The sequence below is a fragment of the Sinohyriopsis cumingii genome, chromosome 13, assembly GCF_028554795.1.
Source record: "Sinohyriopsis cumingii isolate HCF-2022 chromosome 13, ASM2855479v2, whole genome shotgun sequence".
In the NCBI taxonomy this organism is placed as follows: domain Eukaryota; kingdom Metazoa; phylum Mollusca; class Bivalvia; order Unionida; family Unionidae; genus Sinohyriopsis; species Sinohyriopsis cumingii.
Window position 1 is genome coordinate 43,764,487 of NC_142973.1, and position 19,976 is coordinate 43,784,462.

Sequence of the window (19,976 nt, forward strand, 5' to 3'; positions counted from 1 at the left end):
ACACATTTTAAAGCTGATCTCAGTTTTTCCTTATAAGATTCTGATCTTACGATGTAAAAGCTCGATTCATCATTGGTGGTCATCATAGTATATTCCTATCTAAATTAAGCAGTACCTAAGTATTTGCAAATGCAAATACAGTGCTAAAAATCTGATAGCTAGGTGCCTGGGGCCACTCTAATTTCAGATTGGGCCCTTTCTGTATTTTAAGTGAAGTGCCTGTTAGGCTTGTTGAAAAAATAAAATCTGATTTGCCTGTGAAAACTTCAATCACACTGACAAACTAGAAATTTATTTAGAAGTTCTTTAAAGACTAATAAATCAATAAATCCTCATGATAGTCCCTTACCCTTAGGAAGATCATCTACTTACACATTCAGTCAAAGCTGTAAGCTTTGTGTACAAAGCTAAGCATGTGACCTATCAATGGAGAACATAAGTACCTATAATTAATGCTCACTTGGCTTTAACATGTAATTCTACCAATTGTAAGAAAAAATACCATTTTTAAGGAAGTCTACTGCACATAGTTTTATAGTTGAAATCTATCACTTCTGAAACTTAACTGATTTTTGAAAACAAAAATGAAAACCCAAATTTTTATATGTTCTACCCATGCATTACAGAAACCAGCCAGAACCAGTCTACTAGGTACAAAATTGTTTTTCAGCACTTGTTGCAACCAGAGCAATGATGCATGATCCAATAATGTGATTATGGCTAATATGTATACACAACAAGCTTTTAACTGATACCTAATTGTTGCAATCTGGACAGTTTAGGCCAAATACGCAATGTTGTTTTGAGGTATTATAATGATGGGATCAAATGCGGTCCATAATGGCTTTCGAGTCTTGATTAAAAATTAGCTGTCTTTTTGCGGAGGCATACATGCCAACCATGAGAGTAGTATAACTGTAATTATAGCTGATATAAGTGGCCAAAAAACACAGAGCATAAAAGTATAATCTATTATGTCATAATTACAGTACACTGGGTGAAAAAATGTACATTTTTCTTTTGCTATGAACCTTGTTTTGCAGCTGGACAAAATACTTGTCACAAAGAACTGAAATGCAAACACAAAACATTCTGACACATTATTATTATTATTTAACACCGACTTTAACTAGTCCACATGTGTTTCTTTGCTGAATGATCGCGAAGTGCAAAAATTCTGCAATGAGCATTACAGCGTACTCAGTTCGAGTGCTGTGTTGCATCACTATCATATTCTTCTTTTCAAATTTGTAAAACGGTGTTGATTTGTCCTTTTCCTGATCTGACAAGTTTTAAATTTGAAAAGATCAATCTGCTTTAACATTTTAGTCACAGAACATCCATAAGTCACATTCTTATGCTGCTTTCATATAACATGTGGCACCATTTTATTTCAAAGTACAGACTGGTCCACTAACATACTATATTATCAATATAATGAGTTTGTCAGGCAAAGTTTCAAATCGAGAAACCCATATGTTTTCTTGGAAATGTGTCAGATACAGTTGCCATAAACAGAAACAAAGGAAAGTACTTGTATATCTAGGATGGACAAATGTACTCTTATGCTCTTCTTATGCAACAGTCTTCTTTTTTTAGAACATTCTCAAATTTATATGATGAATTGAATTAAAGTGATGATAATGAAAATGACAAACACAACCTTTTATTGCCTTATTTTTAATGTACCAGAAAAGCATAATCCATATACAAGCAAGCGTGAAGTGTAATTAGGTGGGAATAAAAAGCATAATGATCACACCAAATGTGTAATGGTTGGAATGTGTGGAGGTGCGTTAAAAAAGGAAAGATAAATGAAGTAATTAATTTACGGTAGGCAGTATTACTCAAGCATTTTGATTTTTTTTTCTTGTTTAACTGCTATTGCAACGTTGATGTTTCAAGTTAAAGTTTGATGAATAATAATTGAGCTGTCATTTGCTCACACTTACACCAGTATAATGCAACACTGGTTAAACATAGTACGTTGCACATATGAACAACATCAAAACTGTAGAGAAACTGTATAAAGCAAGATGCGCTTCAGATGCTAATGAATATTAACATCGCTAATCCACTGAATAATGACAATGATGGATCAATTGGACAATGAATGACAGAATAATGAAATAAGTAATTTAATATGATTCTGTTTATTTCTTTTCATATTTGAACATAGGCATTAACATTTTGGAGATGTTATAAAATCGGCTTTAACATGTTAATATTACTGCTTTAATTTTTGGTTACCATAGTATCAAAACTATTCGCAAATTCAATGTAAGACCAAAATATATTTCTATATTTTAAATATTTAAGACCAGTACATTCAAGAAAAATGTAAGCACAAAATATACAGCTAAACTCTGCTGACTTTAAGTATTCAATCTTAATACTTTGCTGAAAACAAAAAACCTGTTGTGTGCCCATATTTGGTGGAAGGTGGACAATCTAAACCAAATAATGAGAAAATTTTGCTTTTCTCAATTATAAATTTTAAAAAAAATTAAAAGCATCACTAATTTGGTAAGAAAGTAATAAGCTCATAATAAATTAATACTGAAAAATATGTAAATATGTCATGATTTTTAAAAACTCTAAGCAGGATTTGGTTGCCATGGTAACCACTATAAAGAAAATTATCATTGCACTATAAGTAAGCTCAAAAGGATGCCAACGTTTCAATTAATGGATTAATCCTATGCAAATCAAACAGTTCAACCTCAGACAGATGCACAGTCAAAACGTAAATGGCTGAAAAAGGGCAATTTTTCTGATAGCAATTTCAGCATGATCAATCTGACAATCCATCCATAAAAAGATAGTTACTGCACACAGACCTGTGATACGCAAGTCAGATTTGGTCCATGTTATATCTGTTCTAAACATTTTGGAACTATCTATTTAATGGGATGATGAAATTTTATCATTTGGACACAGGTAAGTCCATTCTGGAAAAAATAGCAAGGCAATAATGGTAAGTAAACTATTAAAACAAGATTTTCAAAATGGCACAATTTTCATTTTGGCTCATCTAGATATAATATAAAATGATCTGGTGAAAACTCCATACTAGTATGACCGTGTATTCAGAAGCCATAGCAATAACAATATTTTCAAGATGATTTTGGATGTCCAAGGAGTACCAGTTTCATTTAGGACAAACTAGACCTTGGGATTATTGTGTGTGCATGTGTGTAAAGTTTTGTTCAGTCTTCCAAGAAACATGAACTGACAGAAGACAGACAACAGGCCATCCCATGAACTTTTCTAGTCTAAAACCAATGTACCTCTTTGTAGATCCTGCATTAGCTGTTAAAGAGTGCTGTCTCACAGGCAAATGGGTATGTCTGACTGGTCAGTAATCCTTACAGTGGTACAACTCGGCTATATTAATAACACATTAAAGTTCCTGCAACAATATACTAAGCATTCCATCACTATGCAAAATAACTGCCAAAAGTATAACTTCTGAATACACTCTTCCATTTTCTTCTTCTGAACAAAAAATGTAGATAAAAACAAAGACTTCAACACAAAGGTGCCTTAACCGGATATATAAATAAAGACTGTACATTCACATACAACACACTGCATTTCTGATAAAATATATAGTACCTATTTCACTAATATCCAAAACAGTTAATTAAGCACAGTATTTTAAAAATGTAAATTGTCAAGAATGTTGTATAAATCCTGATAAAATCAAAACATACAAATGTTTTAAATTAAAAAGGGAATAAATATGAAAAGGAGAGCATCAGCAGTGGCTTGCCACAGCAAAATCACCATACTCTGCCATCACCAACAGACTGTAACCTAGGAGTCATTATGCAAACTGTATCATAAATATAAAGTATCTTCTTGCTATGACCATATGTAAATACATTTTTTATCAGAAATATTTAAAATTGTCATATTGGATGCTTTTTACATTTTGTCCTTCAATCCCTCTCCTGGACATAGATAGTAGCCAATAATAGCACTCCTTTAAAACATGCAAACTTTTGTGAATTTCCATCCTGTGGTGCAGATCTGGAAATGTTCAGTTGAATAGATGGACAGGTGCTTACAAAATTTACTGCTTCTCAATATAAAATATATTTCCTAAAATCACTGCAATTCATCTGCAATGTCAACATATTTGTGTCCAAAACAGAATATACCTTACATACTGTATAGAAATTCATCCTGCTGCATTGCAGCGAAGGTATTCACACATTATCTATTTTTTTTTTTTTTACTTTGTCTGCAATTTGGCAGCTAAATGTCTTCATATTTATATACAAAGCAAATTTAAATCATGTAATGACAATAAAAGTTACTGTATATAGTGATGTTCCAGTTAATCTTATTGGTTGAGCACTTGTAACTTTCACGAAATAACCAATCAAGTGAAAACAATTTCTATTATCTTCAGAGGTCTCGCTAGGATTTTAAAACTAGGAGTCTAGGACTCCCATTTTGGTGAAAATAGGAGTCCCACCATCAAAAGTTGCAGTCCCTTCTTTCCTACAGAATCAATACAGACATGAGTGCATCTATTTTTAGATGGAGAGGTTTTCGTAATGTAATCACTCACTTTAATATAGCTTCATTACAACTTTCCATTGACAGGATTGCAAATTTATGGTTTATTTATTTGTCTACGTCCTTGTAGTAATTTTAGGCAATGGTTAAATAGTATCTGATTTGCTGTTTTCCCTGTATTTTCACAAATACGTGTCAAGTCGGAAAATAGCTTAGACCTTAAAGTGCACCTCGAAAATTCCACAACATAGCATTGTCCTATACATTTCTGACCTACATAATTTGCAGTTTAAAGTGAATTCTTTAATAAAATAATACATTGGCTTTGCTTTCAATGATTTGCATATTTTCTGAAAATATTTGCCCGATGATTTACGAAAACAATCTAATAAACTGGTACATCCCAGATTTAGCGAAGTCTGCCATTATTTCCCGTTAGGCCTACTGGTTCACTTACAGTTTCAAACTAATTTTATGACGAAATAGTGTATAAGAGACGGTTAATATATATCCAGATCACCGATTCTGATCTTAAAACACATGTTTGTATGTTTTATCATCAAAGGATATCATGCAGGAAATTGATAGTTGCTACCTTACTTGGAAAAGGATTAATGGTCAATCAGCTATCAAAACATATGCTTTTGAATGGGCAAGAGTTTGTCAACGACACTGATATAAAAACAAGGCCTAGCTACTGATCTATTGATGAATACATTTCGCTAACAACACTAGATCTAACCGGGCTAAGGCGAGGGGCATTTTTAAAAAAAGTATAGTCAGTCGATGTACCTCTTAAATAGCTCTTGTTCGTCCATCAGAGTGATACTGAATTTTGTCAATCCAAGTAAGGACTTATTCCTAACACTAAGCTAGGCATCACACACTTTCTTACACATAGCTAGTGCCCTATCCGAGCTATCAATTCTAGCAGCTTTAGCACTCATCTGAATCTCGTTACAATCTTGGTAAGTTTGACGTTTAACCCCAAAATACTTATCCAAATTTACAAATGGCATTTTGTCTAAGTCTCAACATGTCTTGATTCTCGTGCACTACTTATTCCGATACATTCGGAAATTAACACAATAACAAAAGCTAAAGTTGTTTATTTGATGTACTTTAACAAATGACCACATGTACATCTCTGGGTCTTTCTGACTCTGGATTCAATCGCTGTAAATATCATTACATTTTCCCACTCGGCCGCCAATCAAAGCCTTTGAACTTGCCACCCAGCTATTGCATCATGTTCTTTTTTATGTACTCTTATAATGGCAACATAAATGTACATCAAGGGATTTCAGTCACTGAATTATGTCATTGTACATATCAGCACAGCAAACTGATCAACACATTTTCCCACAAAGCAGGACTGGCAAGTCTTTTGAATTTTGCCATCCACCTATTACATGCGCACGGAGGACTCTTGCCTCAGTGATTTTCTGCGTCCCAGATAAAAAATTGGCGTCCAAATACGCGTAATTAAGTGTTTCCGAGATCTCTGAGCTTGGTCAAAATTGTTCTCCGGTTTCATGATTCAGGTTACTTAAAAAATAGCCATTGATCTGTCTCGACCTTTTGTTGACAAATTAATGACTTATGAACCAAGCACCACATGTACATGTCATTTGTTCCAATAAATTAGGTAAAAATACACAAAAATGACAGAATTCCAACAGCTGGTCTGTTCCTGGATAACATATCCAAATGTATATATTAATTAAGTGAAGAAAAATAGTTCAAAACCACAAATGTCATATGACAAAATGAACCATCAGGGATTAGTAGATCCAACTGAAACTGATTCCTCTGTATCATCTGGCTGGTGAATGGCTTGAGACAAATTTATCCTATAAGAGACTGTTTCAATTTGTGCCTTACTCACATGTAGCACTCTTTCTATTTGTTCTTGACTTGTCACAATAAATGGTGTCTTTAGCTGTCCCCAACTGTATGAATTTAAATTTCCAAACTCATCTTCAAGCAAGTTGCAGCCTCCTATGTTGATTCCATTCTCTCCTACAGCATCAAAATGCACTTCCATTGCATGGGATGAGCCAAGATAAATTCTGAGATCTCCTACATCTCTCAATATGACAACATACTTGATGTTGTTATCCTTGAAGATCTTGAAGATTGGCTGAAAAAGGCAATAATTCTTTATTGTAGAGGCCATGGTGTATAGATAAAAAATAAGTTAAAATATTCAAGTACTAAGTTAAAATATTCAAGTACTATTAAGAACGAAATTTATGAAACAACTACAAGATACAATGTTTAAAACTCTCACTTAAACATTTGTCTTTATTATTATTCTTTACATCTGTACTAACTTGCATATATCTAACCTGAACAAAAAAATGGCCACCAATCTCTCACGCAATACAAAACATGATCATGGGAAAATCCTATGCTGGGTCATTCAGTTTAGCACCATTGGAAATGAATACATTTTGTCGATCTAACACAGCAATCACTATTTTTAAATGTGTCAAGTTAAAGGATTTATTAATCAAATCAGAGAAGAAATGCATTGTACTCAAAATATAATACAAGATAGTTGTGTGAGTTGTCTGAAGCCAGAAAAGTTTCTTGAAGTCACAGTCTTGAAACTCAATGTACTTGAAGTCACAGACATGTATTTCACTGCATGTCAGTAAAGTAGGAAAGTTCTTCTGAACATGTTTTCTTATATGGTAACCAACTTCTCTCAAGATCTTTCGAGCAGAGACCAAAATTTTTCCAATGCATCTGTACATGTCCAGCAAAATACTAGATAAACAATTTTAAGAAGATGAGACACAGACAGTCGAAAATGATAGCTTTCCAAGACATCCAAATGAGTTGCACAAGGGTTATTTTGACTGCATTACTTCATTACAGTCTCGCAGGAGTTGTCTCTCTTTCATTACAGCTTTCCTTTACACTACATTTAAAGTAACTCATTTCTGTATGCAAAACGGGAAAACAATAGCCAATATCCTCTCATTTTCAACCAGTTCCTAGGAGGGGAGTGGGATTTGTCAATAGTTTTCCTTTTTGACACAAAAGTGCCTATGACAACATTGCTCAATAAGGAATTTGTTGGGCGTTTGTGTGTGTGTGTGGGGTTGGGGGTTGGTTTTAAAGGCATTTTTAACACATTATTGGCTATAATATGCAGAGGCAATGGGATTTGCCCAGTAAGTGCCTTTCCCCAATGACACACAAAGGCAGCAGACCTGGGCTGGTATTGAACCAGCAACCCTTGGATTATAAGTCTGGCACTATACCAACTGAACAACTGCAAGATAGATGATTAATAAACAAGACAGCTTTCATTAGCAAGTAAACTATAATCTTTCACTTGCACTTTTGGTTAGTATATGAATATTGTACATTAAGCTAGCTGCTTTTTGAGACAATTCTATATTATTACCTTGAATGAGAATGTTTAAGCCATATGTATTATATTCTTGACAAGTTTGTGAACAGCGGCAATGCTGAAGTGGGATTTTACTGCATATATAGAATGTAAAACGTGATCATTTCAGCTGTCGGAATAGTGTTCAAGTGTAATTCATTTTTAAAGAAAATAGCTATCAGTAAAGCCCAACAAAACATTTCAGAACTCTAGCGAGATCGAGTTTTACCCGGTAAAGCATGCCATCGTAGCGATGAACACTAACGACACTTGCATTACCTTCAAGCCTCTTTGAACCCTATTGAATTTATATTTGAATTGCTGCTTTTGCAATGTTGTGTGACAATATTCAAAAAGGGGAAATGTTGGGCATGTGGAATTTAGAGTTTGGACTTGTGGAATTTCAGTCATGGCTTGTGAGTTTATTTAGGCCACCAGCCCAGTACTGGTGTCTAAAAATTGTTTCTTTGAGCAATGTCTTATCTTGAATTCATGGAAATTCTTTTTGCCCAGTAGAACATCAGTTACTTTGAGGGACTTTAGTTTACTGTATTTACCTAGTTGAAGCTTGTTCTTATAAAAGTGCCAGTTTATTATGTAGTTGTAGTTTATTATAAATGTATTTTTTTAAAAATTATTTTGTTCAGTATGAACCTAGACATTGTTTTTATTTTGTTCTTTGTTCCTTGAGAATGAATTAATAGTATGTACAATTGTATATTCTGTGGAACTATGTATGTCAATATGTAAATCACTGAGGGCTACAAGTAGTATTAGTTTCATGCAACTAACAGTGCCACCCTCTTTAAATAAAGTCATAATTATTATTATTATTATTTATTATTATAAACTCTTGTCCCCATACCTATCATTTCATCTCACTAATATGAACAAACTTGAAAAGCTCTGAGATTTGTCTTTACTGATTTCAAGAAACACTATTCTGAACTCTGAGATTTGTCCAACTCTCCACACAAGGATGGTGACCACAGCACCTGAAGTTTTCCAAATTTTGTAAGAACTGTCCAACACTTAAATGATCTGGTAGTTTAAAAACACTAACACTGGAGATACCAATTACAGAGGTCTCGCTAGGATTCTAAAACTAGAGTCCAGGACTCCCATTTTGGTAAAAATAGGAGTCCCACCAACAAACGCTGCAGTCCTTCTTTCCTACAAAATCAACACAGATGTGAGTGCATCTATTTTTAGATGGAGAGGTTTTCGTAATGTAATCACTCACTTTCAAATAGCTTCATTACAAGAGTCCACTGACAGGATTGCAAATTTATGGTTTATTTGTCTACGTCCTTGTAGTAATTTTAGGCAATGGTTAAATAGTATCTGATTTTCTGTTTTTCCCCAGTATTTTCGCAAATATGTGTCAAGTCAGAAAATAGCTTAGACCTTAAAGCGCATCTCGCGAATTCCACAACATAGCATTGTTCTATACGTTTCTGACCTACATAATTTGCAGTTTAAAGTTAAATCTTTAATAAAATAATACATTGGCTTTGCTTTCAATGATTTGCATATTTTCTGAAATTATCTGCCTGATGATTTACAAAAACAGAATCTAATAAACTGGTACACCCCAGACTTTGCGAAGTCCACCATTATTTCCCGTTAGTTTCAAACTAATTTTAAGACGAAATAGTGTATAAAAGGCAGTTAATATATATCCAGATCACCGATTCTGATCTTAAAACACATGTTAGTATGTTTTATCATCAAAGGATATCATGCAAGAAATTGATAGTTGCTACCTTACTCAGAAAAGGGTTAATGGTCAGTGAAAACATGCTTCTGAATGGGCAAGAGTTTGTTTGACAACTTAATTGATAACAAAACTAGGCCTAGCTACTGATGTCTTGATGAATACATTTCGCTAAAACACTAGAACTAACTGGACAAAAGCGAGGTGCATTTTAAAAAAGTATGGTCAGTCAATGTACCTCTTAAATAGCTCTTGTTCTTCCAGCAGAGTAATACTGAATTTTGTAATCAAAGTATGGACTTATTCCAAACACTAAGCTAGGCATCACACACTTTCTTACACTTAGCTACTGTCCTATCGGAACTACAAATTCTAGCAGCTTAAGCACTCTTCTGAATCTCGTTACAATCTTCTTAAGTTTGCCGTTTAACCCCAAAATACTTATCCAAATTTACGAATGGCATTTTGTCTAAGTCTCAACATGTTTTGATTCTGAGGTCATGTGCACTACTTATTCTGAAACATTTGGAAATGAACACAATAACAAAAGCTAAAGTTGTTTATTTGATGTACTTTTATAAATGACCGCATGTACATCTCTGGGTCTTTCTGACTCTGAATTCAATCAATGCATGGCTGAGCAAATTTTTTTTTAACACTAGTCCAGGACAAGTGGTTTCAGAAAATTCACTAATCCCACCTTTCTCTTCACTAGTCCCACCTTACATTTCACTGGTCCCAAAATGGTAATCACTTGCCGAGATTTGATGAGACGTATGTACTTAATCCATAGAAAGAAAAAATATACACAACATAATTATTTCTTAAAAGAATTTAATTTTTCGAAAACATTGGTTATTATACATTTCGATTCCTCATCTTCATTGATATATGTTTTAGGTGATGGATTTGAAAATATGTCCATGTATATTTCTACCACCTGCACCAGCACTAAGCTAGCAGTTGATAGCTGTGTCTGGGTTAAGGTCATCAAGCTCTGGTCCATTTGCAGAAATGTTCATTAGCATTTGTAAACTCTTTTGGTTTAAGGAATTCCTGAAAGAAGTCTTGATTAAGTTCATTGAACTAAATCCTCATTCACACTCAGAAATTGCTACCGCACACTCAATATCCATCTTACGTTTTATCCCTCTATTTTCAACAAATTTACCTTTGCCAAATCGCCATTATTACCTTCCTTGCGAAAATAATTTAGCAAACTTATTTTATCCACTGAGTAACCATCAGCTTGCTTGACAACTACTTCTAAAGTGATCATAACATCAATTTTCTCTTTTAAATACGAACTGAAACCAGCTCATTAATTAGCGTAATTGTTTCACTTCAAAACACAATATCACACGTGGAAGTTAATAATCTGTATCATCAATTACAAATTAAAGAATTATTACTGTCATTTAATCAGTTCATAAAGGAAACCAACACTGATGTCGGTAAAGTACCTTTCATTAATTTAAATGCACTGACTCGCTGGATTAAAATCATAGTGAACCGCTCGTTATGATCTAGATTGAGTAAACTCACTGCAACAAAACCGCTTACAACACTGCTAATTGATCATACTGGCTTTCTTTTGTTTGACGTGTTTTGATTTCCCGATAATTTGGTCGCTTAGCCCAATATGCAGTCGAGCGGTAACAGGATGTACATGTATACGCGAAGAGGGGTAGAATCAAGTATTCAGTACACCCAGGGGGCATGATTGGCCAAAGATTAAAGCATGAAAATAATAACTAGCCCAAAGTTTTTAAAAAGCACTTGTCCCAGACTAGCGACTTGGAATATTTTACTTGTCTGACTTCAAAAATGACTAGTCCGGGACGTCGGGCTATAAGTACATTTTCCCATTCAGCCGCCAGTCAAAACCTTTGAACTTGCCGCCCAGCTATTGCATTATGTTCATTTTGATGCACTCTTATAATGGCAACATGTATGTACATCAAGGGGAGCAGCAGAGAGGGTGAACAGACCACTTAAGGGAGTGGTCACCCTTGTGTTTTACCAAAAAAAAAATAGTGACCACTCATAGAGGTCAATTACCACGTCTACGATTATTGTTTGTCCCAAACAGAATTGTAGACGAGCCCTCTCTGCTGCTATCAGTCTTGGGAATCATCATCTGAATCATGGGAATCTTCATCTGAATCTTCGGAATTTGTTCTATGTTTCAAGTAATATTCAAGTTCTGATGGTGGTTTTTTTATTTTTGGATTTATGTTCTTTCTGTGTTTATAATATATCATCAAACTTCTGTATCGATCTCCACCGCAATTTTTACAAATCTGATATAATCCTCTAACGCCGTTGTTACATCCAACACAACTTCGTGGACCAGCATGAGGATTTTTCTTTATAAGATAATTATGTTTCTTGCAATATTCTCCACGGCATTTTTTATTACAATTGTTAGTGGTTCCTTGACGTAACCACGCACAGTTGTTCATTATATTAATGATATCTGTTTAATTCAATTTAATTTTATCATCACCCCTCTCTGCTGCTCCTCTTCTGCTGATATTAATTAAATTATTATGTTATAATAAAATGATACATCCAGAATCTCATACTGCAAGAACAGCTCGAGAACGATTAGAAGCAATTAAAAAATTTCTTCCTGTCAAAGACTCATTTAGAAAAAATCTACAAGCGCAGCAAGAAGCAAAAGTTGAGTATGAAGAAGACACTAAAAAACTGTTCAAACCCGTCACTGCAGCTACTGAACAAGTTGCAACTGTCATCAAAGAAGATCTTCTTCCGGTATCAGAAAAAATAGCAAGAAGAACTAAACAGGCAAAGAAGATTTTACGAGACCTTCCAACTGACATAGCTGCGGCTCAACCTCCACCCGTTGGTGAGGAAATACTTGAAGGTATTGGAGAACTTTGTACTGAAGTCGCCGATGTGAGAGAGAAACTTGCATCTAAATCCAAATCAGGAGGAGAGAGCTTAAAATTAATTGCAAGATTTAACGAAGGAGTTGTTGAGGAAATTAGAAATATTGAAAGAGAGAAATTACCTGAGATGATATCAAAAAATATATCTAATAAATCTAATTTTTTAAAACCCTCTCATGAAAATACAAGTGATGATAATTTCATTAAATGGATATATCGCGTATATTACAATAAAAAACAAGCTAGAGGTCAAGAATTTAAAAGATTTAATGAAGAAGTAAATAGACTTAGAGGGAGACGGGAACAACTAGGACAAGGAGAGTCCTCCCAGTATCAGCTTCCTCCACCTCTGCAACATATAGAACAACAACAATATTCTTCGCCGCAGCAGAGGTTGGCGTCAAAATTTAAAATAACTGAGCAAGCAAGAAAACAAAAGGACCGGGAAGATCTGGAATTGGGTGAAATTAGACGAATGAAAGGATTATACTCACCATCTAAGAAATCAGACGAAGGAGCTACTGGCAGTGGTCTGGGAAATAATTTTATTTGTCCTGATAATATCATCAATGACGTGTCACGGTTAGAAGTTCTCATAGGAGGAAAACGTGCCGGAAATAATTCACCAGAAATAACCAATGAAGCAGCTGATATTTGTCGGCGACTATTTCAAGGTGGTATCATGGATATTGGCGTTTACCGAGAACTTATTGATGAGCTCGTTGATGACTAGTTGTTAGATAAATGGTAAATAAAATAAGATGATTGTGCATGATAATCATCGTAAACCCACACAGGTTAGAGCGGTAAACTCACGATTACCAATCTATAGTGTTATTTACGGAAATGGACTTGGTGATGTCATTCGGGGATTATTCACGAGGATAGCTCCAAAAGTAGCACCTGTTGCAAAACAATTATCGATGAAGGCTATTGATATTGTTCGTGATAAAGCTCCTGGTGCAATTGTCAATGTTGCTGGTAAGGCGTTCTCGGCGATCAAAGAAAGACTAGCACGATTACTGCGACGAAAACAACAACCACCGGTGAAACTGGCAAGTACTGAGGTGATGCCCGCAGACGTAAGTAAAATAATAAATCAGGCTGCAAATCAAAAACTAGCGGCGATATCTGAAGAAGCAGAAAAAATATAACAGCAAATTTAATAGCAGGAAGCGGTCTTCGTCGACGATGATCATCATTTGAAAAATGGTAACTATAATAAAAATGTTCAGGCGCGAATCAGACCCAGCATTTGATATGGAGGCACCTGTCCTTAAGTACGAGTCGGTACGTGATTATCAATTTTATTCTTATGACGCAAGACTACCAAATCAGCGAGGGAGAATCGAATTACAGGTTCATGATACAAGTAGATATTTCTTGCCCGCTGAAGCGTTTATTAAAGTAGAAGGTAGACTTGTAACGAATGTTGTAGCTAATACGGCATATGCTGCTAATTTGCGTGTTGGTTTTGTCAACAACGGGATCATGGCATTATTTAGTGGCGCCACATATATGATTGATGGAAAAAATATTGAATCAATTCAGAATGATGTCGACGTTGCTACAACAATAATTGGTCTGGCGAGATATTCTGACGACTTTACAAGATCGGCTGGTCCAACAATGATGTTTGCCAAGGATATTACTGACAACGCTGATCATGTTCAGTATACTAAGTTACTGGCAACACGAAATACTGCAGCTGATCCACAAATGGCTGATTTTGAGCACGTAGACAGACCAGGTGCTGATTTTGATATTATAAAAAGCGTTAATGCGACTTACAACCTGGGATTTGCAACACGCCGAGCAGCGCTGTCAGGAAATGATAGAAATTTTTCGTGTGCAATTCCATTATCTCACATCTTTGGATTTTGCAGAAATGTTAGAAAAGTCATCTTTGGAGCTAAACACACAATTGTGCTCGTAAGAAAAGGTGATGATAATGATACAATCTGGCGAGGTGCTGGTGTTGCTGAGGGTAAAGTAAATATATCAAAACTTTCACTATGGATGCCAGTAATGACTCCATCTATTACTGAGGAACAAAAATTACTATCTTTTATGGATCAAGGCGGTAAATCATTGCTATCATGGTTAACAGTAACCACAGATGCTGCTCAAAGCAATATTAATGGTTTATTTACATGGCATATAGCATCACAACAGGGTGTTTCTGCACCACGACATATTTTTATTGCACTACAAGATAATGCTCGGACGAATAATCAAGAACGTTCACATATGATATTTGACAACCTTGGAGTTAATGAAGTTTCCTTACGGATAAATGGACATCAAGAACCAGCCGAGGATATACAAATAAATTTTGTTCAAAATCATGTAGCGCGCGCATATCATCGTTTAATGTCATTCATGGGACGTGATCAAAATATAGATACCGGTTTGCAAATATCACAACTAGATTTTACAGGTCTATATCCGATTTATTATTTTTCACTAGAACATCTTGATTTATCCAAACAATCTGTTGTTGATATACACTTTCGAGCTCATGTTACTAACCCTCCTCCTGATATACCCGGTCCACCAATTGTTCCCGGCTTCTACAGAGCGATCGCGGTCATACTTCGCGACAAAGCCATGTTACTTGAAGGTGGCAGTGGTCGAATGAGGGTCGTTGATGCACCGGTGGAAAATATTTAATCGTGTTATTTAGAAAAATATTATTTATATAAAAATGTCGTATAGTCATGTTAATGTTACTCTGACTCCTGGTCAGGTAAAAAAGCTTCAATCAAAAACCGCCAACAAATGCGGAACTAAAATATCACTAAAACGAGATCATATTAGTGGTGGTCCAAACAAATTATCGTTGACAAATAATCAGATTAAACATTTCAATAAAGCCCTAGAATCAAAAACTGGAGTTCAATTCCATCTCTCCCCGAGCACCATCAAAGACATGGTTAAAACAGGTGGTATATTTCCACTACTTGCGGCCATTCCGGCATTAATAGCTGCAGCTGCTCCAGCCGTAGCAAAAGCGGCCGCGTTAGGTGCTGTTGGAACAGCCGCTGGAATGGCACTAAAGAAAGCAACAGGGCAAGGATACAAAAAAAAGGGACGCGGCTTAAGATTGCCAGGATCTCGTTGGGGGAGAGGCCTAAGGCTTCCAGGGTCATTTCGTTAGACGTTCCAGCATCAAATTTTGATTTACTTAATGCCGCTAAAAAATTAAAAATATCTGCCTTTAGAGGTGTTTTTATGCGAGATCAATTACCGAAACAACCAAACAAACTAGAAACAGGTATTATTAATCTTGACAAACGTTCCGGACCCGGTACTCATTGGGTATCATACGCGGTTGACCCGCGTGGAATTGTTTATTTTGATTCGTACGGGTTAGCTCCACCTGTTGAATTTATCAAGTATGTCGCACCACTCCACGCAACAACCAGAGGTTCCAAAGTTTGGTATTCAACGCTACCCACACAAACAATGACAGATCCGCCAATATGCGGCCGTGAAGTAATTAATGTACTCGACGCTATATCAAAATCATCCAGGCCGCCACATAAAGTCGTGCACGATTATACAAGCAACCGAAATGTTGCGCGTAAGGCGTTTTAAACAGATCTTAGATCCAAAGGATCTTATATAATGGTTGACATTTACGGAAGATCTTCTTCACGCGTTAAGAAAAAGCTCGGCGACGTTGATCTGTCGAAGTATGTGACTAAGGATGACCTCGCTGATATCATGAACCTGGCTGGAGTTGACCCAGATGAAGTTGTTATTTTTCAAGATCGATATGGTAAACTAAAAACCAGCAATATCAAATGGAATGATATAGTTCGACGAGTACTTGGTGCAGTTACGGATAATATTCCCGTGTTTACTGACGGTGGTAGAATCAGAGATTCAAGTATGTCACTTAAAACCATCAGAGATGAAATTGCAAAAAGTGTTGCTAATCGCGTGAGAAACACCGGTGACACAATGATGGGTGAACTTAGCATGAACGGGAACAAAATAGTAGTTTTAAGAGATCCAACATCTGACGAAGACGCAGCAACAAAAAAATACGTCGACGTCAACTATGGCACCGTAGACGGTAAATTATCCACGTTACGGGCTGAGTATGACGTTCACGCAGGAGCTTTTGGAAGATTTCGAAGAAATTTTCAAAAAACCGATGATACCATAGATAAATTCTTCGGTACTCCACGCGCCATTGACATGAAACTCGTTGATATCAAAAATAACCTAGACACGATCAAACAAACACAGCAAGACGTCGTAGCGGGAATTCCTGAGATTGTCAGCAAAACCAATTTGATTAAAATTCCAGCTGGAATAACTCCCGGGCATATCACAAACATCGTATGCACGGTATCATCGGGATTTGCAACATGGTCGCAGCAAAATAATACTATCAAATATACCGCAACAGTCACTGGCGTGTACAGGTTGTCCGTGTTCAGTGCTGCAAAATTTGAAATATTTACAACGTTTCCATGGCGTCATTCCACAGACAGGTTTTCCGGGGTTGTATCTGTTGTATTAAATAGCGGAACCGAAGAAATATTTATTCTGGAAGCAGATGATAAGAAATTAACCGCAACATCCTTCTGGTGGTGTTTGGAATTTGTAGCTGAAACACCTCAATTGGTTACTGCATAAAAATATATATGGACGGTGCACAATACAGATACAATCAAGCACGTGAATGGCAGGCGGCGCTAAAAGATCAAGTCGATCAATATACAGTAAAAGTAAAAAAATATCGACGACGATTGGTTATCGTTGATGTGATTGTTTATTCAGTATCCGCTGTTGTTGCTGGAACCGGTGTAATATTATCAGCGTTGACAACGATGGCACCAGTAGCTGTAACTATTTGTATTTCAGCAGCAACAACTATTGCAGGTGTGCTTAATATCATCACAAAAAAAATATGTACTTGTACGAACGAAAAATTATCCGATTACAAAATAAAATTACATACAGCGACGGTAGCATACTCGAAATTATCCTCGTTGTTATCAGCGAGTCTCAGTGATGGAATTATATCTGATTTCGAATTTTCAATGATAACCAAAATATACGACGAAGGTATTAAAGATACAAGTATCAATAATGACAGAATTACTCCAGCAGATCGTGACCAACACAACTCCGCCAAAGATAACGATGATCTCGGTAAGTTCAATTAATCCTGAATTTAGTGTTAATTTTCCCACTGCAATTCCAGTAAAAGAAATAGCACTAGCACAATTACGAGTATATTACAGCTGGCCAAATATCAGATCAAAATCATTTAATGGTACACCAGCAAATAATTCGCTTGTATTTGCTAACAACAACAAACCCGATGGAACACCTGACTGGGTTGTTGTTGGTATACCAACTGGCAGTTACGAGATTGAAGAGATCAGTGAGGAATTTGCGCGTAGAATAAAATCAATAACAGGAAAAGAATCAAAAATATCAATTAATGTTCATGAACCCACCCTGTCCTCGACGATTGAAATAAACTCGCCTGATTATGCCGTTGATATTTATCAATCCACGATAAGATCCGTACTAGGTTGGCCTGAAATATCACCACCGATAACACCAGAACCGAAAAAGTCTGATTATGTCACGGACAGACAATCATATCATGAAATTAATCCATCATACGGGGAAGAACTACGTATTTTAAAAGGTAAATCGATGCTCAGCAGGTTTTTCGTTTTCAGTTATGATGAGTTATGGGCTTTTAACGATTCCGGGGAAAAAGCAAATAGTTTTAGTCTTCATCGGAGTGATATTATTAAATATTTTCAGGAAATCAATCAAGAATGTAAAAAACAACTAGATCAACTAAATCAATATTTTAACGAAAATATTTTGGACATATCAGCGTCATCGCGTGAAAAAATCATCACGCGTGTGGAAATATTAAATCAGCTTGTATCAGATATGGAATATTTTAATAACCGAATAGTTCAAGCGATGGTTAGTTTAGAATCATTTGAAGGATATGATGCAAAAAGATGGTTAGAAAAATATAAATTAACAGAAGCCGATGTACCAAATTTTAAATTTCCCCGGTATAGTGTAACCGAGTTAAGAAAATCTGTCGGTGATGTCATTGATGAGTTTTTTCCTAAAATACTCGATGCGTGGAAAAAACTAGCACCACCAGCAGCTGTTCTTAGACATGATAATGATCCACACGGCGGTGGAAGACACGTATCTCCGGGGATCGTTAATATAACACCGACGGTCGCGGTCAATCTGGTTTGTGACGTAATCGATGGCAGCTATCAAATAGATCTCGGAAGATCAAATCAAGCTCAACAAGGATACATCCTGTACACGTTCACACCACAAGTTCCCCCTGGAAGTTTAATCGTGCAAGAACCAACTAATCCTGTGTATTTACGGTGTCACAATAATATGTTAACACGAATCAATTTTAAACTCACAGACCACCTTAATCGCTTAATTGACATACGTGAAGAAGAGCTTGTAATAAATCTGTATGTAAAGTCGTAAGACTTTTGTCGTAGATCTTTATGTAACGGAGGGTTTACCAACTCATCCATCAGAGTTATAAATAAATAAATAATAATTCAGAAATAAAATAATAATTCAGAAATAAATAATTTGTAAAATTAAGAAATTTGTACAATTTTATGTTTTTGATGGGTAAATGGTAGTCAAAATTAAGAAATTTGTACAATTTTATGTTTTTGATGGGGTAAATGGTAGTCAAATTAAGAAATTTGTACAATTTTATGTTTTTGATGGGGTAAATGGTAGTCAAAATTAAGAAATTTGTACAATTTTGTTAAATTTCAGTAAAAAAAACAAATTAATTCAGTAAATAAATAAATTAATTCAGAAATAAATTAATTCGGTGAATAAATAATTTGTAAAATTAAGAAATTTGTACAATTTTATGTTTTTGATGGGGTAAATGGTAGTCAAAATTAAGAAATTTGTACAATTTTATGTTTTTGATGGGGTAAATGGTACTCAAATTAAGAAATTTGTACAATTTTGTAAATTTGATGGGGTAAATGGTAGTCAAAATTAAGAAATTTGTACAATTTTGTTAAATTTCAGTAAAAAAACAAATAAATCCTCAGTAAAAATAATATTATTAATAAATAAAATTAATTTATAATAAATAAAATTTATAATAAATAAAATTTATTAGGAACAATTTGACAAAGTTAGAACTTTCTTGATTTTGACTACCAATACACGTGGTCAGCGTTGACATGGACCCCAGTTACCAAAACTTTCATTTTCATTATCACCAGTAACGAAGTTACTTTGGATCGTTTCACCAGTAACGAAGTTACTCTGGATCGTTTCACCAGTAACGAAGTTACTTTGGATCGTTTCACCAGTAACGAAGTTACTCTGGATCGTTTCACGA

General features: G+C 35.3%; 1 protein-coding gene across 1 annotated transcript in view; it reads right to left on the bottom strand.

Moving 5' to 3' along the window:
* Positions 1-1,664: 1,664 nt before the first annotated feature.
* The window catches only part of LOC149785317 (uncharacterized), a 30,308-nt gene continuing 11,996 nt past the window's right edge, over positions 1,665-19,976 (bottom strand). Inside the window, exon 2 of the mRNA XM_089979212.1 lies at positions 1,665-6,673. Coding sequence (XP_089835338.1) covers positions 6,308-6,673 — 366 coding nt within the window. The 3' untranslated portion in view covers positions 1,665-6,307. The remainder of the gene's footprint in view (positions 6,674-19,976) is intronic.